This window comes from Malus domestica, chromosome 15, assembly GCF_042453785.1.
Source record: "Malus domestica chromosome 15, GDT2T_hap1".
In the NCBI taxonomy this organism is placed as follows: Eukaryota; Viridiplantae; Streptophyta; class Magnoliopsida; order Rosales; family Rosaceae; genus Malus; species Malus domestica.
Genome location: NC_091675.1, coordinates 9,803,752 through 9,830,409, shown reverse-complemented (window position 1 = coordinate 9,830,409; position 26,658 = coordinate 9,803,752). Strand labels below are relative to the sequence as shown.

Sequence of the window (26,658 nt, the reverse complement as noted above, 5' to 3'; positions counted from 1 at the left end):
CGCACGGCCAAACGCGCCCCCCACGCGCGGCCATGCGCACTGCACACTGACGGCGTCAGTTAACGCTGTCAGGTATATTCTAAGAATATTCCGTTGTCCCTTTTATAGAACTTAACGGCGTAACTTAACGCCGTTAGAATATTCCGTTTAACTTAACGGAATATTCCCCTGTCTTCTTCCTTCAGCTCCGGCGACCGTCGTCGTCGCCGGAAACTGGGTAATTTTTCCAAGCTTGATATCTCACTCGTTTTAAGTCCAAATTCTACGAAATTTGCACCAAAAGAAAGCTGGAGGGGAGTAGAATGACATTATACCTATTCCAAGCTTCAAAACCCACGGGATTTCGTCAGAAAAAATCCAAGAAACCGGCTAACTTTGAATTTCACGATCCCGACGTCCAAATCCTTCAAACGAAGTACTCCGAGCTTCCTTAGGACTTCACTAAGCTCACTATAAGCTTAGAATTCCCTGAAACACAACATTTCACGTGTGCATGAACAGTGACAAAAAATGGAGTTTCGGGTTTCACGTGAAATCGAAGGTTCCACGTCCTAAAACTAGCACCAATCGACACAAAACATCACAAGGATGAAGATTCTTACCTTGGTTGCTTCGATCCACTGAGTTTTGGAGGGTTTTGGGTGAGGCAGTACGATCGAGGGTGAGAGAGGGGAAATCGTGATGGAGGAGAGAGAGAGTTACGGGAAGAGGGAGAGGGAGTGAGTTGTGTGTGGTCCCAACCAAAACAATCAAAAATCCAATTCCTTTAATCCCTAACCACACAAAACACAACAATTTAATATTTTTAATCCAACTAAATTCTTTTTCTCCAAAACTTAGGAAATATGTGCATTAATCCAAAGTATATCACACACACACATACCTTAATACCCGCTAAGGGTAATCCCGTCATTTCGCATTCCCGTCAAATGTACCTCCGGGACGGGCTGTGACAGCTAATCAACTTCAACCTGTGTAGATGAGACAATTCTGGTGGCAAGGTACCACCAAAATTGTTGTTTCTGAATTCCAGCTCAACAAGAAATGGCAGGTTGCATATGTGGGGATTTGAAGAGCAGCCTGGTTTGTGCTGAAGTTGGCTTGTCCTGCTACTGAACCTATCTTTAAGATAGGTATGTATATACAAAATTATTGGACCAGTAGCAACAAAGTTGCCAACGAGGGGAAACAAGTTATTGCCATTGTTGTGCGCTATGAACCAAGAAATTAGAAGAAATAGGAACTCAAAAGTAGTCTTTTAATCTATTGGGAAAATGAATCTTTGGTGACAATTACATATTGTCAACCCGGTAAGTTTAAAAGTGTAATGAATTTTATGGTTTTTTATTTTTTGAATGGGTGTAAAGATAAATTTACATATTTGATTGGGTTGTGAGGGTGATTTAGGTAGTAAATTTGGGTTTAAAGAGATATCAATAGTTTAATTAAAAATTATATAGGTGTAAAGAATAAATTGGATGTAATAAGAGGTTATATGAGTTCAAATAAAATTTCGTAAAGGAAAATCTTGATTTAAAAAAAGAAAGAAACTTTTGGAGAATAAAAAAATAAAAAGAGAAGGGATATTCCGTAACTGATAAATAGTTTTTGGTTTCCGTGAATGGGCAAAAGTACCCTTTCGTATGGGAGAGATATAGTGCGAGTAAACCTGTACCCCCTATCCCCACAAAACGCAGAGGATGAAGTCGTTTTGGGGGGCAAAACCGTCCATCAAAATTGATAAAATGCCGTCCTCCCGGTCGGAGCCTCCCTCTCCTCTCCTGTTTTATCTGGTTTTCCTTTTTCCCCTATAAACCGTTTTCGTCCTCCGTAACTCCACCACCAACAGGCCTCTCTCTTTCTCTCTCTATATCTCTACCAAACGAAAACGAAGATACAAAAATTTCAGAAAAAAATAAGAAAATCCGAATTTTGCAGTAATTGAAGAAAATAGGCCTCTTTCGTGTATCAGTCTCTTCTTCCTGCACAGGTTTGTGATTATCCTTTTTTTTTTTTTGCTGTAATTTTGTTTTTATTAATGTGAGTTAATTTTTATGTTTGTTTGTATATATGTGGATTTGTTTAAGCATTTGTATTAACCATTTGTATTGAGTGTGTTGCATTACTTCGCCAATTTTGAGATTTGGGGTTTAATTGTGCAGTGGAAGTCAAGGGAATGCGATTTTAGGGTTTTCTATCTGTGTCCGGACTGCTTTGGCTAAGGTAATTTTTAATTGGGAATGGAAGTCAGAGTTAGGGTTTGATTTTGAAGTGCATTGTATTGGGTCGGGGGTAATTTTTTGTGGGGTTAAATTGTTTTGTTGTTGATCATATGTGCTTAATACAGTGTTTGAGTTAATGGGTAAATTTGCTTAACATAGGATGGCTTGTGGAAATTCGGTTATGGTCGAGAGTCTTTTGCCTGAGCCTGTCACTGAGCAGCAGATGGGCTCAGAGATCTTGGTGCAATCTGTTTCTGAGCAGCCATCCTGCTCGGAGCCTTTACTTGATTCTGATGTTGACCATGCCAGTGTGCCAGATGGGGCTCTGGGATTGTCTAGGAATGATAATGCTGGTTTTGTGATCTCTGGTGAGGTTACAGAGTCATGCAAGGTTGATAGAGATGGTTTCGTTGGTGAGCATGAGAATGCCAATGATTTGGATCTGCGAAGTAGGTTGAACGGAGATTGGAGGCTCAATAGGTGTTGCTCGACTGAGAGTCAGAGTAATGTTGATGGTTCCAATAGGGAAAGTGATGGGACATGCTTGAAGGAAGGTGGGCCTGAACTTGAGGATGGATCTGCAGCTTCAGTTGGGGACTGTGACATCCCTTTGGAAGTCATATGTCAGATTGGTTCATCAGGAGACGGTGTCCAACAGGATGAGCGGAGAGATGATAAGAGTGTTAGTTGTCTCTATTCTAAAGAGGTTATGGAAGTTACGGAAGAGAAAGGTGACATTTCTCTTGAGATTAAGAATGATAATTGTGAACCAGTATCTCCTTTGCAGGGTGGTGAAATTCCCTCAGAACTAGCAGAGATGGAAGCTTGCAGTAGTCCCCATACAGAAGAGAAGGGTTTCAACATCTTAGCGGGTCCCTCTTTGGAAGCTGCATATGAGGAGAGGGTTGTTTCTGGTGGGATAGAAGCTGATTTGTGCAACAAGACATCACCTGTACGGGATGTTGGGATGCATTCAGAAGTATCATACGCATGTGTTTTAGTGACCAATTGTGACAATAAGAATGAACAGATGGATGATAATGGTGTTAATGGTCCAAGCAGCCTCTCTACTGAAAGGACTACAGAGGTTGTTGAGATGAAAAGTAATGTTGATACATGCACTCAAATATTTCCTTCGCAAGGTTTGGAGAGAGCCTTGGAAGATTTACATATGCCTGATTTACCGAGTAGTTGTGCCCAACAGAATGATCAGAGTAGTGATAAAATTGCTGATGGTTCCTCGGTAGAGAGGTCTATAGATATTCTGGAAAAAAACAGTGATTCTATGACAGATTTAGAGGCTGTCATTCTCACCCAGATGTCTCCTGTAAAAGTTAATGTCTACTATTCTAAGGAAGGTCCCTCCGAAATAGCTTCCAACTGCATTATTGAGAAGTCTGTTTCTATGCAGTCATGTCAAACCTTAGGGGTTGCCAATAACAGCGTCAGTGGGCTCTCTACTGATATGGTTGTTGGTATGAAAAGCAATACTAATCAAATATGGCCTCCAGAGGGTTGTGAGAGGGCCTTTGAAGGTTCAGATGTGTCAGATTCACTGAGGGTTTGCAGCCAAGAGAATGGTCAGAGGAACGATAAGGTTATCGATTTTGCGTCTGCTGAAAGGGTAACAGACATTTTGGAAAAGAAAAGTGATGCTACAACCGACACGAAGGTTGAAATTGGCACCCAGATCTCAGTAATGGAGGAAAAAGTCTCCAATCTGAATGAAGGTTCTGGTGGACTATCCCCCAACAATGTTCATGAGAAGTCCGTTTCTTTGAAACCGTTTCAACCTTTTGATATTGTCAAAAATGGCCCTTCTGAGAGTGTGGATGTGCCAGATAATAGTGATTCCCCTGGTAATATTGATTCTAGCATTTCGTTGGACTGTTCTGGAGAGAAATATCATGAAGGAATTGATAATGTCAAAGTTGGTTGTGTTTCTAAAACCAAATTTCCTGACATTGTAGCATTGTCTTCTCGAAGGAGTGGCCGAAGCCGCAAGACTAACACAAAAAGGGCTCCAAGGAAAGGCAGAAGCACATCTAAAGAGTTGCAACCACTTGGAAGCCCTGAAACTGTCTTCAAGGCTGCTGGAAGGAAGAGAAGCTGCCTTTCCAAACCAGCTCGTTCTTCTGTATGGGGATTATTAGGGAGTGTAACACAATCTTTTGAAGAGAGTAACAGGCTTGAGGTCAGTCAAGGTAAGAGTCAAGTATCACAGAAACGAAGGAGTGGACAAAGAAGCGGACAACGGAATCAGAGTGGTGCTGGTGGAAATTCACAAGGGTCAAGGGGCAAGAACCGTGCGTCAACTAACCGTGTTCGTTTGAAGGTTAAAGTGGGGAAAGAATTTTGTAATAGTTCTCTCTACATCACAGTACCTGAGGATGTTGATACCTCAGCATCTGCAAATTCTGTTAAAAAAGGGGATGGAAATGAGGGCAATTGGAGAAAAGAAGCTACTGTTGGGGAGGATAGAACTTATCTGGATGCTCCTGTTCTGGATGTTGATCTGGCTAATAAGGACTTTGAGAGTGTTGTTCTCACAGAGAATTCAGCTGACAATGTGATTGATAATTATCGTACGGTTCCATCTCATACAGTTGCTGTATCTTCTGGAGGATCATTTGGGACTAGCTTTACAGATCCTGGAACTTCACCTGATTCTGAAATTATCAATATCGTTCCAGATGCAGATGTTGAGGCAAGACAGCAAGAAGACCCTCATGGTGATGTTTTAACTTCTGACAAGGTTTTGGCTGCTTCTGGAGACTTTATTAGCACTAAGAGAGGGAATGAGAAGCATAAAGTCCCTCATGCAAAAAATTATGTTTGGGAAGGTGGTAAACTTTGTCCAGCAAGCTTGAATAAAGAAATGCAATCAGAACGAGATGGATGCAGGCAAAGTCTGGATTTTTCTTCTAGTGAGATGCGCACTTCATCCACCTGTGCAAATGCTTCGAGCAACTCATCAAGTGACAAGGAATCATCTTTGGAGGCACTGCACTTGTCAGGAGAAACTGACCCTGGAATTTCTGGAGATGTTCTTAAAGTGGAAGTGGGTGCAGATAATCTTGACGTGGGCTTAGGATTATCAAAATCACAATCCTCAAAATCTAAGGGACTGAAGCCTCCCAAGGGCAGGTCCAGAGCCTGTGGCTCAGCGAGCAAGAAGGGTAATGCTCATAGACTGACGGAAAACCGGAAAAAGTCCGCTAACAAGAAGAAAGTCATGGAAAAGGCTGATGGTGATCAGGTTTCATGCGAAGTGGCAAATCTCCCAGAATCAGGTACTTGTTTGTTAGCAAAATGTTTATCTCTATCCTATTCTATATATTAATATGTCATCCTCTTCATCATACAACTTTTTTATGTTTTCGATATTTATTATATTCACGCTTGAGCTGATTTTACATGCATGTATGGTGTAGGCAATCACTTAGTGGACAACAATAGAAAAACCAACTCTGTTAATGATGCTGAATGTGTAGGCGTTCCTAACTCGGACATGGTACCTGTTAACATAGATAAGCAGTATTTACCACCGCGTAATGCTTGGGTGCTCTGTGATGATTGTCATAAATGGAGGCGTATACCAGCTGAACTTGCAGACATTATAGATGAACAAAAGTGCACATGGTAAGCATTTCATTTTTATTTAATCATGTAGAAGCCGTTTAAGGATACATATTTCGTTATTGGTTTCCAATGTTTGTGTAGGATCATTAGAATTTAGCCAATGACACTGTATTTATAACAATGTTTTAATTATTAGGCTAAGCGGCTTTGGCTCTGCTTATAAAAGGGGTATTTGACACTTTATGATATCTTTTGTTGATTGCAATGCTTATCGATTTATTTTCTATCCTTACTTTGTGCCTTGGCGTAATTAAACTTTATCAACTAATAAGTTATGTATAGAAATATGTGGTTTGTTCCTATTACAGTTATAATCTCTAATATATTATGGGATCCCTGTTCTTAAGATTATTTCATGGACTTTAAATCTAATATTATCCTCATTTTATTAATGTTTGATTTCAATTTGAAGGACCTGTAAAGATAACAAGGATGAAGCCTTTGCTGATTGCTCAATCCGTCAAGAGAAGTCAAATTCAGAGATTAATGCGGAGTTGGATATATCAGATGCCTCAGGTGATGAAGATGCATCCGTCACCCGATCAAAGTACAAAGAATTGGAATGTCGACGTCCAACAGGTATGTGCTGTCTATTTATGATATAATAAATTGGGTTCAGCTTTTACTCTCTCTCTCTCTCTCTCTCTCTCTCTCTTCTCTCTCTCTTGCTCACACACACACACACACACATACACTTGTTCATGCTCACACACATAAAAAATTTACATATACTTGAGTTATAGTTCTGACGCTTTTTTTGCTTTCAATGCCTTGCAGTTTCCCAACAGAATGTTGCAAGCATAAAAATTAATCAGTTCCATCACCGTAGCCGTAAAACTCAGAATATTGACGAGGTTTATACACTACTTAATTTTTTTTCATAACCTGATTATTTTAGTGTTTTATGTCTTGTCGTGCAGTCAGTTCGAGTTGATTTGAGGGGAAAAGAGTAACCCTCTGATGTCCCTGGTGACAATAAGAAACGAGTGGACTCATTTTATATGGGATGGCTCACACTTGGATAAATATCATATACATTGCTGGTCAAAGCCTTGATTGAATAGAAACTATCATATGGAATTGACCTGGGTCTCACTGCCCCCTAATTATTCTTGAATTCCGCTGAACATACCCTATATTTTGAAAGCTTTTCATCTGTTATCTGAAAATGTGCATGATATCTACAAGGCTCTAGTCATAAATTTGACTTCATCAGTAATGTTTGCTGCAAAAATCTGATAAGAGTTATGGATTTTCAAACCAGCGTATATAGTTTTCCTAATCTGTTTATGTTTCTCTATTTTCAGATAATGGTTTGCCATTGCAAACCGCTTTCAGATGGTCAGTTGGGTTGTGGAGATGATTGCCTGAATCGAATACTTAATATTGAATGTGTTAGAGGAGCCTGTCCATGTAGAGACCTCTGTTCAAATCAGCAGGTATTTTTTATTTTTCTTACAGAAAAATTTGTGTTGTTGTATATATGGAATGTTTTTGTTAATATGTTTGCTTACAGTTCCAAAAACGCCGATACGCCAAACTAGAGAAGTTTCGAAGTGGAAAGAAGGGTTTTGGCCTCAGGTTGCTTGAGGATATATGTAAAGGGCAATTTCTTATTGAATATGTTGGAGAGGTAAATCGACAAACTTTATATTCTTTTTTCAGTTTTGGTTAGTTTATGCAATTGTGAATCTTGTGTAGGTATTTAAAATCTTAGGTACTTTGGTTGGTAATCAAAGCTAAGTTTATGTTCTAAGTTTTTACCCATCTTTGGTATGCCTCTCACTTGAATCTCTCTCAAGGTTTTTCTTTCCATTACTCTTCTGTGGTATATAGATGCATTGCTTGTGCAGGATTCTAGAGCATAAGAAAACTCACCAATTTATGAGATAACGTGAAAAAAAAATGACAAAATAAGGCACAAAGCTTTTTTTTTTTTTTTACCTTTGGTTCAGCAGAGAGAGCTGATCTTGAAGTGATCTATAGGAAGAAATTCTAATCATATCTATGAGTGGATTGGTGGAGTCCTGTGAGGGCTTATGTAATTGTTATGCAAAGAAAAACGAAGTGAAATTGGATTATGGCAAAAGCATTAAAACATTCCACGGTGGTTTTAATTTTTCTGCTCTAATTGTTGGTTTCAGTGTTTGAACTTTGATTGTGTGTGTTTGCATGCTTGTCTTATGTATGTTTATATGGCATGCTTGTGCTATGCATGTTTATATGTATCTAAGATCTCTTACTACATCGTCCAAGCAGGTGCTTGATACAAATGCTTACGAGGCACGACAAAAGGAGTATGCTGTGAAGGGTCACAGACATTTCTACTTCATGACATTGAATGGCAGTGAGGTTTGTGTTTTTCCTGATTTATCCTCACATTTACCTTTTCCTTCTGATATTTTATCAGCAAACTTGCGATCAGCGTGGAAGTTTAACTTGCTAAAATGTTGCATTTTATATTGAAATTCATGAGTGTTCTTTTATTTCAGGTAATAGATGCATGTGCAAAGGGGAATTTGGGGCGTTTCATTAACCATAGTTGTGATCCTAATTGTCGCACAGAAAAGGTGAAGTCGCTTTTCTGCAATTACATTCATTTTGTGTATGTACAAGCTATTGTAATGACTGTAAAGTTTAGGGGCAGGGGTTTGTACATGAAATTTCGAAGCACCCTTTCGGTTATTCTATTACCATGGGCACTTATATCTAAAATTTGGCTTTCATTTTTTGTTTTCTTGTTTTTGTATTGTATTACACGACCTCTTTCATGTGCTGGCTGCTTAAGTGTCATCCTTGGGAAGCTGCTTTCTTTTGATTTACTTTTACTCGTTTCGTCATAATCTTTAACTTTTTTTTATTTCTATTGTCAACAGTGGATGGTGAATGGAGAGATTTGTATAGGACTATTTGCATTGAGAGATATAAAGAAGGTAGCTTGCACCTTCAAGATTTACTTTCATCTCTTTAATGTTTTGAATGCTTGAATACCCCATAAGTCATAACTGCAAGTCACATGGCTTACGGCCCTTTATGAGCTGGAAAAATCAGTTTTGAGTTTCTGATTTATTCATCTATAGTATAGGACAGGCATATCCTGACATTTCTGTTTTGGATCTGTACGACAGAGGGTTGACCTAGGTCAGGGTAGTGTATATGCTGTACATTTTAGGGACTTTACTATCATTTCTACTCATAAGCATGCTATTCATGAAATTAATCCAGATCTACTGTGGTATGCAATTTTAGGTTAAAGCTTTTTACTGGTTACCTCTTGGAGAATTTATTATTTCAGCACCTCTGTCGACTCATCAATGGCTCTTGCACAATTGACAGTTTTATTGCTTGTCCTGAGTGTAATCTAGTTGTCTGGAAAGAGTATATTTTATGGTGGCCATTTGCCAAATCATGTAGTTATCCCTTTAATGTTGGAGACTGATCCACCTTTTCGATGGACTTGCAACTTGCAAGTGTCCCATTACTAGTGTTATGTAGACATAATTTAAGTGAAAAAAAGGATCTAGGATTAAAATTATCCAAAGGGAAAACAAAAGTACCCTTGAATTTTTGGGTTATGTCTAGGAGCCTGTTTCCCTGCATTTGCTTTTGAAGCTGTTATTTTTAGCTATATTTTTTCTTTTTCATTGCTGTGTGTTGATAATCGTCGTTCTGTATATATTGGCCCATATTATTATATTTCAGGGTGAAGAGGTTACATTTGACTACAACTATGTAAGGGTTTTCGGAGCTGCTGCCAAAAAATGTCATTGTGGTTCATCTCAATGTCGGGGTTACATAGGTGGTGATCCTCTTGATACCGAAGTCATTGTTCAAGATGATTCAGATGAAGAATATATGGAGCCTGTGATGATCCCAGAAGATGGTGTATCTGAAGATAGGTCTGACAATACGTTGCCTGCAAATAAAGTAATTGATAATACAACAGTTTCTATTGGGGAATTGGAGTTTACCACACAAAGAGAGGAGTCCATGAATCGATCTGATTCACTTGTTTCTCACTTACACGATTCATTGGAATTGAAGCACCCAAGACAGAAACCATCTTCTGTCCCACCAGTTGAAACAGAAGATGTAACTAGTATACCCATACCTGCTATTGAGCAGGAAATTTTTGGGGAAAAGGAGACTACAGAAAAATCCTCAAACTCCTCTGAAAGACTAGAGACTACTCCAATAAAAGTGCTTGGCAAATCGTTATCTGATGGCACTGACAGTAACAGGAAGTCCAAGTCTGGTGCTATTGAAGTTGGACAGGTTCCTTCCAAAGTGTGTTCTAATGTGAAAACTTCCAAATCAACCAGTTTTGTGAAGAAAAGCAAAGTGAAGATTACCCCAAGTGGAAACAAAATTCAAATGGCAGCCACCAAATCTCTCGTGCTATCTATCAAGCCCAAACGATTAACAGAAGGTTCAGGTTAGGGATTTTTTTCATCTTGATTTATTTAGAGTTAGAAGGGGTTTGTTGATTGATTGAGGCTTGATGCAAATGGTTGCAGTTGAGGAGAAGCTTAACGAGCTGTTGGATGGCGACGGAGGGATAAATAAACGGAAAGTAAGTAGTAGCAATGGAGGCTAATGTGCTTCATTTTGTGGATTCCTCATCACATTTATTCCATTCTCATATGGGCCTGTATTTTATCATAATACACCTTTCATTGTTTGGCTATATTACTCAAATCATGTGTCTTGTTCTGTCTCTGCTACTGAGCACGCTGCATCCGATTTTCTTTTCAATGTCAATTTTGAAGCATATGCCTTCTTGAAGCATTTACCATTGACAGCTTTTTCTCTTTTGTCTATTATATAATTTCTCTTATATTGGTAGTTTATATATGCATGGTATTTTCTTACAGGATTCCACTAAAGGCTACTTGAAGCTTCTGATCCTTACCGCTGTATCTGGTGATAGTGGCAGTGGTGAAGTAATTCAGAGGTATATTGAAATTTTTTACTTCATATTGTTGCCTTTGTTGTAATATTAGCCACTTTTCAAGCTTCATAAAATGTTATAGTTTCTTCTCAAAAAAAAAAAAATTATTGTCGTTGAGGTGAAGTTTGTAGTTAACTCTCTCCATTAAAGTCTTTTTTCCTTTTTTGCAGCAATCGAGATCTTTCTATGATCCTTGATGCGCTTTTGAAAACAAAGTCACGGATGGTTTTGATTGATGTAATAAATAAAAACGGTGCGTACCCTCCTTTTTGTCGCATAGCGTGCTAACTGTTTCCCCTTTTGTTGGTATCAAATGAATTAATTTATTGTGCCCCCATTTGCTTCAAATGGTTGAATTTTTTTTTTTTGTTAGGTTTGAGAATGCTACACAACATAATGAAAAAATACAGAGAAGACTTCAAAAAGATACCAATCCTCCGGAAGCTTCTGAAGGTGTGTGCACTGGAAACTGTTTTAGTTATATGGTGTTTTTTTTTACTCCAGCTGTAAAATTGCCCGTGTTTCAAGTATTAGCTGTGTGTGTGTGTGAGAGAGTGCCTTCAGGGATTCAAGAAAAATGTGATAAAGAGAACATTTCTTTATCAATATTTTGGTATTCAGCTGACTAATATTATTTTCGCAGGTCCTAGAGTATTTAGCTATGAGGCAGATACTTACATCAGAGCATATTACTGGAGGTCCTCCCTGCGCTGGAATGGAGAGGTAATTATTTGTTTCATCATTAAATTTGGTTATTGATTTGTTATAATCACGTTGCTCTTTTCTTCTCCTTTGTTGGGGTGGCCTGTTTGAGTTTGACACTGGAAGTTGGTTTTAGATTTAACCGATGGCATCGTTTCGAAAAGGTTTTCCAGTTGCTTTGCTGTTTATGTTGAGAAGCACTTCTAATATTATTACATCATTTTTGGTAATATATTTGGTCCCAAGACTTTCACTCAGTTGAACACTTCCAGCTGTTCAATTTTTTTCCTGCAAATTGATATCAGTACTCAACTTTAATGCAAGTAAATATAATCTCTTAGTAATCTTGCTTATTTCCTGATAGTTGTATTTCTCTGCAGCTTTACGGAGTCAATGCTGTCACTGACAGAACACGAAGACAGACAGGTCTAGTTTTGAAAAATCTGTGTAGATTACTTGATCACCTATTTTGTTATCCTCTTTATCGAAAAAGTTGCTTAGGCAGGCTTCTTTTGATGTTTTGTGTCATACGTTGGTGCATGATACATCGACGAATGAATATAAAGTCTGAATCAGTTGAGGATTCTACAGGTCCACCAAATAGCACGGAATTTTCGAGACAAGTGGATTCCCAGACCTTTCAGAAGACATAGCTATGTAGACAGGGTTGATAGCAAGATGGAATTTAACAGAGGTTCAAACTCCAACAGATTTTCCCCATCACATGATAATTGGCGTGATCAAAGTGGAAGGTCTACTGAAGCTATAGATAGTGCCAAACAATCAATGGTTTCAACTTCTGTGAGTACTGGCGTCCAGGAGGTCTCTTCTGCACCTTGTACGGGTGGTGGCCCTACCAGTGAGACAAAAGTTCGCAAGCGTAAAAGCCGATGGGATCAACCAGCAGACCCAGATTCAAGTTTACTTCAGAACAAAGAACAGAAGAGCGAGTCTGGATTGCATAGACAGTTAGCACCTAGTCCATTGCCTGGGATAGGTGAAATGGCATTGCATCTGAAGAGGGTGAGTGGAGAAGATGGAACTTGTTCCAGCAGTGTGCATCGTAACTGTCAGCAAAATGTGCATCGTAACTGTCAGCAAAATGATGGAACAGAGATAAACCTCGACGATCTTCCTCCTGGGTTTGATGCCCCTGCAATTCCATCTTTTGCTTCGTCATCATTTTGTCCTTTGAAGTGTCCTGCTGCTCCAGTGATAGGGCATCCGCAGGAGAAATTTGTTTCTCGCTTACCCATCTCGTACGGAATTCCACTGTCTGTCATGCAGCAATATGGGACACCCCATCTTGCTCCTGGGATACCTTTTCTTCCTTTCCCACCATTACCCTTGGTGCCCCGTCACAAGAAAGGCCCTTCACCTTCTCATCCCATCAATCATGTGGCAGTTAGTCAACCTGCAGAAGGACAACATGACAGGTGTGTTCCTGCAACTTCTCACTCTAATGATAGCATTCCTAGCACAACTGGTGCCAATCAGGCAGAGTTTAACATTCCATGTGTAAACAACCAATGTGCATCTAAGCGGCCGAGAGAATTCTCGAATGATTTGGGAAGGAGATACTTCAAGCAGCAGAAGTACTGGAATCATAATAATGATAATAATATTAATACAAAATTTGGACCCCCATCTTTCGGGGACAGAAACGGGTGGGGGTGCAACGGAAACAACTCCCAGGGTGGGGCGAACAGCAGCATAGGCGTAGGAAATGTAGCAAATGAGCATACAAGTTCATTTTATGCAGAGGATTTAAGCTATAGGGTTGAGAGAGCTGGAAATAATGCCGGTCAGCATTCACAACACCATTGATCAACATTCTTTCATAGGATGAGGCTGCTTAGCTTATTTGCTTTATACCTCAAATGTGTTCCACAATTCTTTACTTTCCCTTTTCGGGTTTATTTAAATGAAATTTTATTCGATATTCAAGTCTTCGAATGAAAAAAATTGCTCCCGTATGGTCATGTGCTCTTACAGGTATTGATAATTTTAATTTATGTAACATTCCCATATTGATTTATTGCATTCTTTGTACTCGGCCTCGTTGTTTTAGGCCTCCAAGCTGAGCTTTATGGCTTTCGATCTTAGCGTTTTCTGGTGTTACCAGTACAATACTGATGATTTATGAATAACGTTTTAAGATTATGAAGACTTTATTAATGTTGTCCATCAAGTTTAATTTAAGTTTCAGTTTTCGGTTTCCCTCTAATCATGAGCTGTGATCTTATTACAAGTCTGTGCATCTCTGTTGGGACTTATAGAGTCAAAATTTTGAGTTTTTGATTCATTTATCTGGTTAGGTGAATTGTTTTCAGCTTTTATTTATCAACATCGAATGATTAATTGTTGAAGTGACGATATTCCTAATTAATCATGTAATGGTCTGTGGGTTAAGTTAAAATATACAGCCGTGTGTGATGGGCTTGGAATACTTGCACTTTGGCGTCCCGATTGTGTGTAAAGTTTGACGCTAGCTCAACCATTGATGATGACAAAGTTACTTTTAATGGATGTTCGATATCAAATTATTGCTGACTAATTGTGTTACTTCGCTCAACTCCGATCCCCATTACCGTTGTATAAAAACTAAAAAATTCATGCCATGATTTACAGCGAAATGTTTATATTTGTGATGTTCGGAAGACCTCAAACTAGCTGAGGACTTGTAACACAAATAAATTTTTATGCTTCCAACCCGAAAATATACATACATTTGAATTAACATTTTTTTTTATTCTAACGCAACTGCGTGGTTTTTACAGCGTCAAAATCTCCTTAGAATGGTTCTGATGTGAACAAAACACCAAGTTCTAATAAATGTTTTGTGCTTCCTCCACCCACTGAAGTGCTTCCCAATCACCTTCTTATAACTAGGCCTCTGCTGCACCATAATCCAGTATTTAGCCGTGTTCGGCCGGCCATCTATGTACTCTTCCTTCAAATTCAAGAGCACTAGCCGTGCCAGCACAGGAACGAGCATCACATCCGCCATGCTAAACTCTTCCCCGGCCAAATAAGCCGATTCGTTCAGCTTTTTTTCGACTTGATCAAGAAGTCTTATTAACTGTTCCTTGCTCTGGTTCAAAACCGCGGGGTCTTTTAACTTGTCTTCTGTCTCGTACACTTGGACTAACTTGGCGTGATAAGCAGCAGCTAGATCAGTAGCTTCCGCCATTCGAGCAATAATCACCTGCCTTATGAACTTATAGACATAATCGCGGTGCTTCTTTGGGATGTGAGAAAGCGTAAAGAACTTGGGGTTCCATTGTTTTATTCTGTGCATCCATGCAGTCACTTCTCCGCCACTTGAAGGGATGTTCTCTTCCCCTGATGAGACTAGTGCAATTCTTTCCACATACCTGGATACACAAATAGCAGTTTAAAATCTTCCCTGTTTCGAAGTCAACATGTTTTGGAAACAATAACACATTGCTTGAAGATCGAAAGAGAAAACTGTCAAGGCCAATATACTCGAACGCTATTCAATTTTCATTATTATGTTTCGCTTTTACGACACAAATCTAAAGTGAATTCTAAATCGATAGCATACAACTTATATAATACAATATTATCAGACTGTGTTAGTGAAGTGTGTAACATACTGAATGATCTCAATGGTGTTGTAAATGATATGGTGCCCGTTCTGGAAAACCGGGAGTTTTGCACTCGGATTCCTCCTGAAGAATGAGGCATCCATGTTCTTGACCGTCACGGGATTGACATGGAATGATGTGTAATCAATGCCTTTTTCCTCCAAAGCAAGTCTCACTCTTTGGCTATCCAATGAGTAAGGATGGTGATATAACTGCATGGTTGAGAAACCGGGCCTCTCTTCTGTTTCGTCTTTCAAATGCTGGGCTCTGCAAATTCAACTAACATGTTAATCAAAAGCAAAACTTTAAACAATGTGTGCATATAAGTAGATGATATTTTACACCAGTTTTCTTAGCAGACAGGTAAACGAGTTCTGCAGATTGCTACCGAATTTTACGCAAAAAAAAAAAAACAAAACCAAGCTTGGATTTCACATTGCAAACTTTGATTCCAAACCCTACTAACGAACTGAGCCCGACGGATCAAAATACATCAAAAACACCACCTTAATCAATTCAAAAGACAAAAACATATCAATTGCAACAACAGCCAGCAATTCAGATTTTAACCAGACCATGTCTGATTGTCTATGGCAACTCAAAATTTAGAGAATTAAAATCTCAAACCCCCAAAATTCAAAGTTGAAGCTTTCTAAAACCCCAATGGAACACATCCAATGGAAAAACTATACCCTTCAGAAAATTGAAAATTTTCAAAAAACCAACTGGAAATTCAAAACATAATAAAAAAAAATTAAAAATACAGTCAAATTCATAACATAATCAACTTCCGCACCCAAAAAATAAAAACATTGCCAACAAAAACAAGCAAGAATATCACAATATTAGCAACAAAAACAATGAATTGAGAGTAAAAGTAGCGATTCAGAACATACCCAGAAAAGCAGAAGATTGATTAGAAACAAAGATACTAAAACCAGAAAGAAAATTAACTATTTGGGTGGGGAATTTTACAAGTTTGTAGGAACCAGAAGGAGGAACTTGACCTCTCCTCTCTCCAGATGGATAAAAAGGCTGGAAAGGGGGAACATTCGCAACTGTGAGGTACTATAATCCATGCTTCCAAAAGTTCCAATTGGAAAGTGGAACACAACTATTTGTACTCTTACTCGCTCGAGTAGGAAGGATTGGTGTACTCGCTGTCACGTACCGAACACGCGTCCACCTGCACAATTTCCCAGTTTACTTACCACGACACTTACCGTGGTCAACTTGTCCAACTTTTTGGTCGGCGCCTCCTTTCCTTTTCTTTATTATTGAATGAAGAATGTACTGTTCTAAAAATCTCCGCTTAGGCCCCGTCTAGGCGCTAGGCCTCAGCTCACCGCCCCAATTAATGCTTAGGCCCTAGCCCACTGCCTAGACCACCTAGGCACCTGCCTAAGCGCCCGCCTAGGCACCCGCCTAGCCCCCTTAGGCACCCGCCTAGACCCTCCTAGATTGCAACTCCCTTAGATAGAAAATACATAACTTTCATTTTGCATTTTGTTTTTTTCCAATAAATTGTAAGATACTTGTTGCATACTTGAATGAACAAACATTATATCCTTATTTCACATGTTTTCATTATATTCCAATACTTCATGATATATATGCATTCTATTTTGTAGTTTATAATGAAATTATATATATTTCAAGTAGAAGCAGACACTTATTTACCTGAAATATGATAGATTTACTTAAATCCGCCTAGTCCTCCTAAGCACCCGCCTAGCCGCCTAGGCGCTAGGCCCCAGCCACCTAGGCGCTAGGCCCCAGCCCGCCGCCAGACTAGCGCCTAACGACTTTTAGAACCTTGGTTACGACTCTATTAAACGAATTTTTTGTCACTTCATAGTTTAACGTTATTTTTTATGTTTTATTATAAAATATTCTGTTAAAAACATGAGATGTCAGAATATAAAAATATATAATCATGACCATAAAAGAATATTTTTAAATTTTCTATAAACAATATGAAAGTGTCACAATAAATTAGATAGTCAAAATTAGAGTTTAGGTGTCGAACACTCGAACTCATCACAAGGTAAACATTAACATTATCATCTTTAATACAGTTTTGAAGTAGTGGATTCGGACACTTACGTGCAAAGTTTAACTGATACTTCAGGGACTGTCCTTGTGAAGAGCACTGATTTATTATCGAACAAGACTTGGCTAATGAACAATTCAGCAACCACTTTTGCTTATACCTAATTTCGTGTGGATACGTGTTCAAATTTTGATTTTTTTGTTCAGGAATGGCTGCTTCCTTTATTATCGGTTATCAAACAAAGATACTTCGATGATCAAGTTAGTAAAACTTTGTAAGTTGATGTAAAGCAATAGGCCTAGGGTTTAAAATAAGCCTTTAAAGGAAAGGATTCCATTTTTTATAAAAAAATTGAGAATTAGTTGTGGGGTCCACACCACATTGAACTTTAACGATCCGAGTTTTCTATTTTTCAAGTTGCACCTCATCCTTGCAAAATATTAGCAAACTTAGAAATATTTATGACATCTAATTGGGTTTAAAAAAAATTAATGAATACTTTGTTATATAAGAAACAATGAAATTTTATCTTGATAATTAAATAGGCAAATGATTTCAGATTGAATTAAATTTTTGCAATGATGATCTATGAGTCGAGATTTACAAAATAGACAATTCGGATCGTTTGATGTTCGATGTGGAGTGAACCCTACATCTAATCTCTATTTTTTTGAAAGAAAAAAAATTAAGATTCCTTTGCATAAAGGGTCTGAGGGTTTAAAACTTTAAATATAACATACCCCTTGAGGTTAAGAGGAAACCAATTTGGGATGTCCGAAAACAAGTAACCTCCTAATATCGGAAAAATAATTAGTAAACTAAATAGAAACAAATTTCAATTAAAACTAAAACAAACAATAAAACATGTTTTAGTGTCCTGCAATGTCTCTTTAGTTTTTGTTTAGTGTCAATTTAGTAAAAGCATTGTTTTTTGGTGAAGATTTGTTTTCCCTTTTTCTTTTGAGAACTTTAACGAAAAACTTTCGGTACTGTTCACTTTAATAAAAAGTCACATTTTTACACTAAAAAGGTCAATCTTGATACTATTCACTTTATCATTTATTTTGTTCTTATAGTTAAAACTCAAAGTTTTCAAGTCATTTTCATTAGTTTTTCTTTTTCTTTTACTCCTTTGGTGGGCCGGAGTGCCTAACATGCCTCTTCAATCATGGGCCATGAGTCGTTCTTTCTTGGGCCCAATTTGTACATATCGAGATTATTTCAGCTCGTCTGGGCCCTTAATTAGTTTAGAACTTTTTTCGCAGTTCCCACAATGCCATCTTTCATTTTATGGCGCCTATATTAGTTCAAATCCTCTTTGGGCCTCAAGTTTCTACCCAAAATCAAAGCTTGGGCTCTATCAACTAATATCTTCACTTAAGTTTAATTCTTTTTTTTGTACAAACGATATTATTTACACTAAGAAAGTGGGGAAGTGTGCTAAGTCCCGCAATTGGCTAGCCATAGTAATGTGGTTCAAATTCGCTTTTGGTAAGAATCGAACCTAAAACTTCTCACTTACAAGTGAAGCAGAACTTACAGTCGAATGATATTCTTTTTCACTTACAAGTGAAAGGTCTTAGGTTCAATTATCGTTTAAGGCAAATTTAAACCACATTATTACTAGCTCACTATGAGGCTTAGCCTAACCCCTCTCCTTAATGTAGATAATATCGTTTGTTAAGAAAAATAAAAATAAAAACTTTCACGTGAAGGGAAAGAGGGATATCATGTGCCTACTCGTGGATGCCCGACAAAAAATTGAGAGGATATATGAATTTTAAGTGACCCTTAACTAACTAAGTTCTGGTCCCAAAATTTCTAATGTCACCGTCACTCACCTCCCATCCCATGTCTAAATCCATTCTTCCAACCAAACGAAACGAAACAATATCTTCAGATATATCTTCATTTGTCATATTCTTCCAACCAAATAAATGAAACCACATCTTTAGATATATCTTCATTTGTTCAATAGGAAATACAATACAGGCCATATTTTTTGTACCATATTGATAATACCATATGTTGCGTTTGAAATTTCTTTGGTATTTCTCTGGATTTATCGGAAAAATCAGATAAAGATATGGAAATGAGGTGAAGTTTCAACTTCATCCCATATTGAAGAAACTCTAAAATTTCAGCTAAAATCAATAGGTTTCGTCGATATAATCCGACATACAACCAATTAAATATAAAAACTTATATTTCATCTAAACTAATGTTTGACATTCTCTAAAGCTTCATTTTGAGTTTTCATGTTTTTTTAGCAAATTTTCATTATTTCCATCGAAGGCAACTGACATCGATATTTCCACAAATTTACTTATCGATATTTCCACCAATACCAATATTCTAAAGACTGACCATATGACATGGCAAGTAATTTGTACACATCATGTTAATTAAAGAATTTAACTCATTAAATATTAATTGTATGCATCATTTGACATATGAATTAATACACCAATATCGTAAAACTATGTGTTGCATTACTGAAAATTATAAATTGCTCTTCAAACCCACGGACTTGTGCATGCGGCTATGACTGAGACCCAAACCAAAAACACTACAAACAAAAGGCTACTCTACAAAATTTCCAATCGAAAGTACTATGAAATTCTTACTCCAAATAAATGCCGGTTACATTACATTATACCACAATCTAGACGACAAGCAAACATGCATGGCTTCCTTTACGTGATCCCACTGTGGGCTACATGTCTTTTCGTGACTTGATGGGTTGATTGTTTGGAGCTTGGAGAGTTAGTATAAATATTACTTTTTACTAATTAGAGTTTTGTTTAATTACAGGTAATTACGAGCTATAATCACTCATGGAGAGAAGCAATTATTTGAAATGACATACATAGAAAGCAGAAATACGTACTATTGCTTATGAATAACGGCGCTTAAAGTAATTTTATGGAGAAGTACCTCCGTTCTGCATGTGTTTCTATTCTTAAGTGATTTTGGTTGGTGCCTAACCCTTTTCTTTTCAATGGGAGCCAAAGTGCTCATGCATTTGGTGTTGATCTTGTACTTATGTCTAAATCTATGTTGTCTTCAAAATCAACGTTGTTTTAAAATTTTGCATTATTATTTTGGAATATAAATCATAGACTCTTAGATACCTAACCCTAAACTCAAGGCATTGAGCCGTCCCTAAACCTAAAAATGAAGTAATTATCGGCATCAAGCACTGTATAGAGACCAAAATACGAGTAAAGGATCTTATTTCATCGTTCTTATGATGGAGTACAAGTTAGCTTGAGTATATATCGTGAGTATAGTATAGCTTGAGTACATACATGTATATATCTTTAATAAATTCAGTTCATTCTTCATATAATCAATTTGTCATTGAAAGTAAGCCTACCAACTGACAAGTTACGTTTCCTTTCTTTTTTTTCTTTTTTTTTCATAAAAAAAATAACTAGTGACGTTGCCACAACAATCTTTTTTTTTTACGTGAAAACACTTACAAAAGCATTTCAACATCGCCTTAACCACTATAGTGTGACTCACACGCATCAGGAATCAAACTCAAGACGTTTCATGTTAATAAAAGCCAAAAACTCGCCTCAACCACTTAACATCTCGTAATGGTTCAAATTACATTTCCTTTTCAAGTAGTTAAAAATGTTTGAGTTTAGGGTTAGGTCGAATATTGTATCAAGGGCGGGAAATTATAAGTTGGTTGCTGCGCTATTGCTTGCATTGCTTTATCTGTCCTTTGGTTAAGGTGTCGTTTTGATGAAACTCAACTCAATTAATTAATTAAGTTATGGAAACATCACAACTCTAAGCAATTATTATTTCAAGTAACCGCCGAACCATAAACTATATCGTAAAATCTGAGTTTTTCTGCCTTTTTTTTTTTTTTTGAGTGTATTGATGTTTTTACATTAAGACAAGGAGAGTTCAGTTAAGTCACACAATGAGCAGCTTAATTTGATATTGAATTCGTCATCCACGAGATTCATACCTAAAATCTCTCACTTTAGATATTAGGATGGACAACAACTTACATGACACGATATATTACTATTGCAGCGTCGTATATCAATAATACATAGTCATGTGAATAAAAAATTACACATAATATTATATTATTAACATGAAACCGACATTAAAAATTCATAGTCATTCGGTATTAATTTGTTAAGTAAGCATGCACAACCCCAATTTTAAAAGGAAAACTAATGAAAAGGGCTTGAAAACTTTGAGTTTTAATGATAAGGACAAAATAAAGGGTAAAGTGAATAGTACCAGGATTGACTTTTTAGTGTAAAAATGTGGTTTTTCGTTAAAGTGAACAGTACCGGGTGTTTTTCATTAAAGTTCCTAAATTTTAAATCCATTTTGCGGGTTTTATTGGCAGTGTGACAGTGTGACAAGAGTATTTAACAAGCAAAAATGTCTAGGTTCTATAACAACGGCCATATTTCAAGGCATAAAGCAAGTAAAACAACTACATTTTCTTGGTGTCAAACATTTTTTCAGAAACCCCAAGATTGACTTGTTGGAGGGGGAAAAGGTAAAATAATAGGTCTGTCCTACACGCAATACAATGTACGTAGTTAAACTGATTGCCATGAAAGGTCAAGTCAAGGGGTAACGTGCGAGTGAAAACATATTAACGTGGGAAAAGGTTCACAGATAGTGACTGATGGGTTCGTTGCTGGGTGCATTTTTTTTACCGCTCTCAAATGCTGGTATATCATCATCTTATTTATTATTATTATTATGAGATAAGTTTAAATTTTAAATTTTTTATCTATTTATTATACAGATTTTAAAATATAAACTTATTAAACGATAATAATAAAATAATAAACATTATCATCAATTAAGAACGGTGAGAAAAAATATTCGTTCAGTTATTACGGTTTGTGATGGTATTGGTATATATATGGCGGTTTCATGCATGTTGCAACTTGCAGAAGTTGGGGGATGGCTTAGCGGCAGTAGGGGTTTCAAGCATCATTGCCTCTGGTTTTAAGCCCAGGAAAGCGACTTTTATAAGAAAGTGAGATTTTTTTTTTAAAAAAAAAAGAGAGAAGAAAGTGAGATTCTTATTCAATGTAGCTAGGCCCCTTACATTTTTGCTCATCACGTTTTTTATTTCAAGGTACAATACGTGATAAATAGTATAATAAATAAAGGAATTTTAACGAAAAATCATATTTTTATATTAAAAAGTCAATCTTTGTACTATTTACTTTACCATTTATTTTGTCCTTATCGTTAAAAATCAAAATTTTCAAGACATTTTCATTAGTTTTCCTAATAAATAAAGTTTGAGGATGCTGATCACATACTTTCAAACAAAGGGAAAGTATGTAGCCAAAATTCACAAACCTTAGCTAATATTGTCCCATCTATATGTTACAAACACAATATTAAGGAAAATACAGGCCCATAACTATTAATATACAACAGAGAATATAACTAGCATATAGATAATACGTGCCAATTTTTCGTTCTTGTGTTTGTTAGCTTGACGTACATTGTTTGCTCATTTTTTTAAGAATTTCAACTTGTCAATATATGGTTATCTAATCTTTTATATATATATATATATATATATATATATTAGAAATTTGGTTGCGCTTATGAGATCTTACATATATTATATTTTTAAATTAATAATAATATACACTAAGATCAATTATTTTCTGGTTCAACTATGTTACGGATCTCACATCTATTAAAGTTCAGAAGAAAAGAATTGATGCGTCAAGTATGATTGTTTCTCACCTTTCCATTACTTATTTTCTTCTTTCTAGCTAGGGTCGACCCACATTTGGTTTAACAGTGTTAATTTGAGTTTACCAAAATAAATCCAAGTTAGTATTCAGAGTTTGACATGACATACTTTATCAAGGAGACTTCTTCTCACATTACCACATACATGAGAGATTTTTCAGTGTGGTTGGAACACGAGTTGGTACACCGTACACCAAGTGTCATTTTTCAGTGTGATTGAACACGATCTGGTACACCAAGTGTCATAATATAAGTGATTAGATACTTGAAAAAAAAAATTCAACCATTTATATCATGACATTTGGTATATCCGAACATGTTTTCGTCACTTTGAAAAATCTATCCACATACATGCACCCACACTTTTGGCTGGACCAATAGCCGTGACGAAAATGATGCTTAATTATTCCATTCAAAATATGTCCATGTTTCTTTTGTTTATATATCTTATTCAAAAATCTCATCATTTTAATTATTTTTGGGATACAAGTAATTTCATATTTATATATTTAATAAATATGGTGCAAGTGATCCCTATCATCAAACTATTCCAGAAGCATATCTTAACGAACCCCAGTGATTAGAAACAGTAGGATTTCATGATGAAACGAGATCATCACATATGTTTTCAGCGAACTTAATTATCTATATACACGTCAACTCGCTGTATTTAGCTTAAAATAGTATTTATTAGCTGCATGCGCGCATATAATTAAAACTTAAATATATATTAGTTATAAAAGAACTTAATTTATCTATATACAGGTCAGGGGTTACATATTTATATTTAATTTTGGTTTTTTTTTTTTGAGTGAAACGATAGCGTTAGTAAGTTAAATGTTAGATTAGTGACTGACGGGGTTCGAACCCACGCCATCATGTAAGGACAAAACACATTTCCACTACTGTGGTAAAAGACCACTTGCTATATTTAATTTTGGTTGGTATTTATATTTGTTGAATATTTTAGAAACATTTTAGGTTGTTGGGTTTTGACTCGAATAATGGTTCAAAAGTACTGTGGGTGTGGAGGTGCAGGTAGCTAGGTTTTACTGTAATACGCCTTATTTGTCTTGCTCAAAATCAATCTGAGACACGTTATTGTTTTATTTACATTTTAATTTTTAAATATATTATATGAGCGAGACTAATACACATTTTTCGTAAGTAAACATGTTTTTAAGACCTATACGTAATTGACGCTAGTACATGAGATTTAATCAATTATATTCAATTTTTCTAAGATCACGTGGACAAGTTATTGGGATATTGCTTGTCATTTCATCACGTGAAAGAAACCAAACACTAGCTAATCCACCGACAGAAGAAGTTGGAACACATTGCCTTCTATGATTGTTAGAGATGTAGCCCCAATCCATCTTTTCTTTACTCACACATGATAACAATACAAACATTGAAGCACAAACGTAAACATAATTCCAGCTCTAAAGACTACAATGCAGAGGAAGGTGTGGATCTGGACCCCGGATTAGGACCCAGATTTTAGTGGAGGGCACATTGGGATCTAATTAAAATTAAATTACTTATACTTTGATAAAATACAGGCCTACTTGTCCTTGTTGTTCCTTAATATTTGGACGTATCGTCCGCAGAATAATTTTTTTTCCACCTTCTCTGCTGTTAAACAGTGTCACTGCACTTTCTTCCTTAACCTAATTCTAGTTATTTATGGATAAAACTTCCTTCCAGGAAGGAGACCTTTCCTTCATCCCCACGAATGTGAAATTAATCATTTTATCGTAGAAAGATCATAGGTCCTTTATCTTCTTCGATGAACTCAATCCAACTCTGAGCACACTTCCTCTCAGACGCTGTCGAAGGCCATCTCCACCGGCCACTTTCTACCGCCCTCCTGGATCTCTCTTTTTTTTTCGATTTCCGGCGACCCACCTACCATTGAATTTTTTTATATTTTTTTTTTGAGAAACCCCTCCAATGGTTTGCTTTACGGTATAATTGGAATAACGGGTGTAAAGATTAAATCTGGATCCAAAAAAAAAAATGGAGATGGTCCCTCACTTGTGAAAACAATGATATCACATTATTAAGAAAATAAGGATACAATATTATATTGGTGGAAATAGGGCACACGTGGCAGCTACACTTTGGCTCACGTGTCAGGTCAGCTCCATTTCGCTTACTACTTACTTTAAGAACCGCTGCCAAGGGTGATTTCTTACTTGTCACGGGCATATTTAATTTCCAGCACCGACCAATACTAAATTGAAAAGAGGGAAGTATTTAACCTAACCCTAGATATTGTGATTTGCAGAAAACAAATTGGCACTTAAATTATTGATATTAAATGAAAAAGGAAAGTGTGAGCTGGAGAAGGACAGTACATATGGTTTGTCCAAAACTGTGAGCGGGAGTTAGTTCAACATAATTCATGCATGCTCGTGGTTTAATGGTAAAATTCTATTAAATTAGATCGGTAATGTACATGTTATTCAATAGTAGTGAGGAGTCGAAAATTTGTCGTTATTGGTTGTGATAAAGCTCGTCCAGGAAAAAATCGTTTAGAACATTTCATCCAACGCTTCGTCATATTTTGTAAAGAGAACCTCAAAACATAAATTATTACTAGTTGGTCTGGTGGCGCATAGTTTCTCTATTTAGTTAAATAATTTAAAATTCGACTTCTATGAATGAAAAAATGATGTATGTTAACCGGCCATTTGTTTTTGACAGCTAGTTTTAAAAGAAATGATGTGATTTAAAAGAAATATGAAGACAATGTGTTAGTTGTTGTAAATAGTGGGTATGTATGTCCACGTGCATACAGTAAACTTTTCATATGATTAATAGTGTAATTTGCTTGTTTCCAAGGTACTTGCTCTATAAATAGAGCATTACGAGTGTTAAACAATAACAAGAACAACAAGAAAAGAAAGAAAGCTAGAATATTTTCAGTATCTTCCTATTTCTCTCTTATCTGCAATCATTTTATAATATTTTACTACAGCCTCGCTCCTGTCTCTAGCAAAGTTTATCTCTCTAACTTTTGCCTATTTATAACACGTTATCAACACAACTCTCTAACCCTAAAACATTTCTCATTGCTCTTCGCCGAAAGAAAAAAAATGTTTCCTTTAAGGATTTTACTATTCTTCTTCTTCCTCTGCCTCAACTGCTGGGTATACCCTTGTGAAGAATTATTCGCACCATGCCTGCTTTTAGTTCTCAACCTAACTGTTACTTATATCTTTGATTTCTTGTTTGGTGTAATTCCTAATTTTTTTATTTATCTTTGCTGCGATCAAAGATGGTGCGGTATTATCGCCCATCTTGGACTGCAGATTTAATTTTACCGTAAATTTTAGATGGAGCGGTATAATTGCTCACCTTACCCTGCATATTTAAATTTGCCTGCTATTTAATTTTATTGCAATTTTAGGTGGTGTGGTATAATCACCCACCTTGCTCTGCATATTTAATTTTTCTGCTGCTTGAGTGGTGCAAAATAATCGTCTATCCTATGTTATTTCGATGAGAATGGTGCAGTACAATCGCCCTCCTCATTTATCATGTAAATCTCGAGCCTGAAGTTTCGAGTGCTCATCATTTTGGCCTGAAGATCAAAATGAAAATTTAGTAAGAACCAGAAGTTCTAACAATATGTTCTTCCATAATACATATTATTGCAAGTTCTTACACACCTCATTTTTTCTTTCAGAAAAGAAA

The 26,658-nt window shown here is 36.6% G+C and overlaps 2 protein-coding genes across 5 annotated transcripts; one reads left to right on the top strand and one right to left on the bottom strand.

The window, feature by feature from the left end:
* Positions 1-1,637: 1,637 nt before the first annotated feature.
* LOC103456264 (histone-lysine N-methyltransferase ASHH2) lies at positions 1,638-13,459 on the top strand. Of its 3 annotated transcripts, none has more exons than XM_029094108.2 (19): positions 1,638-1,990; positions 2,163-2,223; positions 2,382-5,515; positions 5,717-5,864; positions 6,277-6,443; positions 6,642-6,718; positions 7,172-7,303; positions 7,381-7,497; positions 8,124-8,216; positions 8,357-8,434; positions 8,741-8,797; positions 9,567-10,299; positions 10,382-10,437; positions 10,739-10,818; positions 10,986-11,068; positions 11,189-11,268; positions 11,459-11,538; positions 11,898-11,943; positions 12,109-13,459. In XM_029094108.2, exons 3-19 carry the CDS (start codon positions 2,383-2,385, stop codon positions 13,342-13,344), a joined length of 6,396 nt encoding a protein of 2,131 aa, XP_028949941.2. In that variant the 5' UTR covers positions 1,638-1,990; positions 2,163-2,223; position 2,382; the 3' UTR covers positions 13,345-13,459. The 3 variants fall into 3 exon arrangements, with proteins under 3 accessions (XP_028949941.2, XP_028949940.2, XP_028949942.2); XM_029094107.2 differs by having other exon boundaries at positions 5,657-5,864; XM_029094109.2 differs by having other exon boundaries at positions 5,657-5,864; positions 11,882-11,943.
* A 682-nt stretch (positions 13,460-14,141) lies between these two features.
* Positions 14,142-16,253, bottom strand: LOC103456263 (glutathione S-transferase TCHQD). 2 transcript variants are annotated; one of them, XM_008395946.4, is made up of 3 exons: positions 16,104-16,253; positions 15,138-15,395; positions 14,142-14,894 (listed from the first exon to the last, which is right to left on the bottom strand). In XM_008395946.4, exons 1-3 carry the CDS (start codon positions 16,205-16,207, stop codon positions 14,300-14,302), a joined length of 957 nt encoding a protein of 318 aa, XP_008394168.3. In that variant the 5' UTR covers positions 16,208-16,253; the 3' UTR covers positions 14,142-14,299. The 2 variants fall into 2 exon arrangements, with proteins under 2 accessions (XP_008394168.3, XP_008394167.1); XM_008395945.4 differs by having other exon boundaries at positions 16,025-16,236.
* Positions 16,254-26,658: the final 10,405 nt, after the last annotated feature.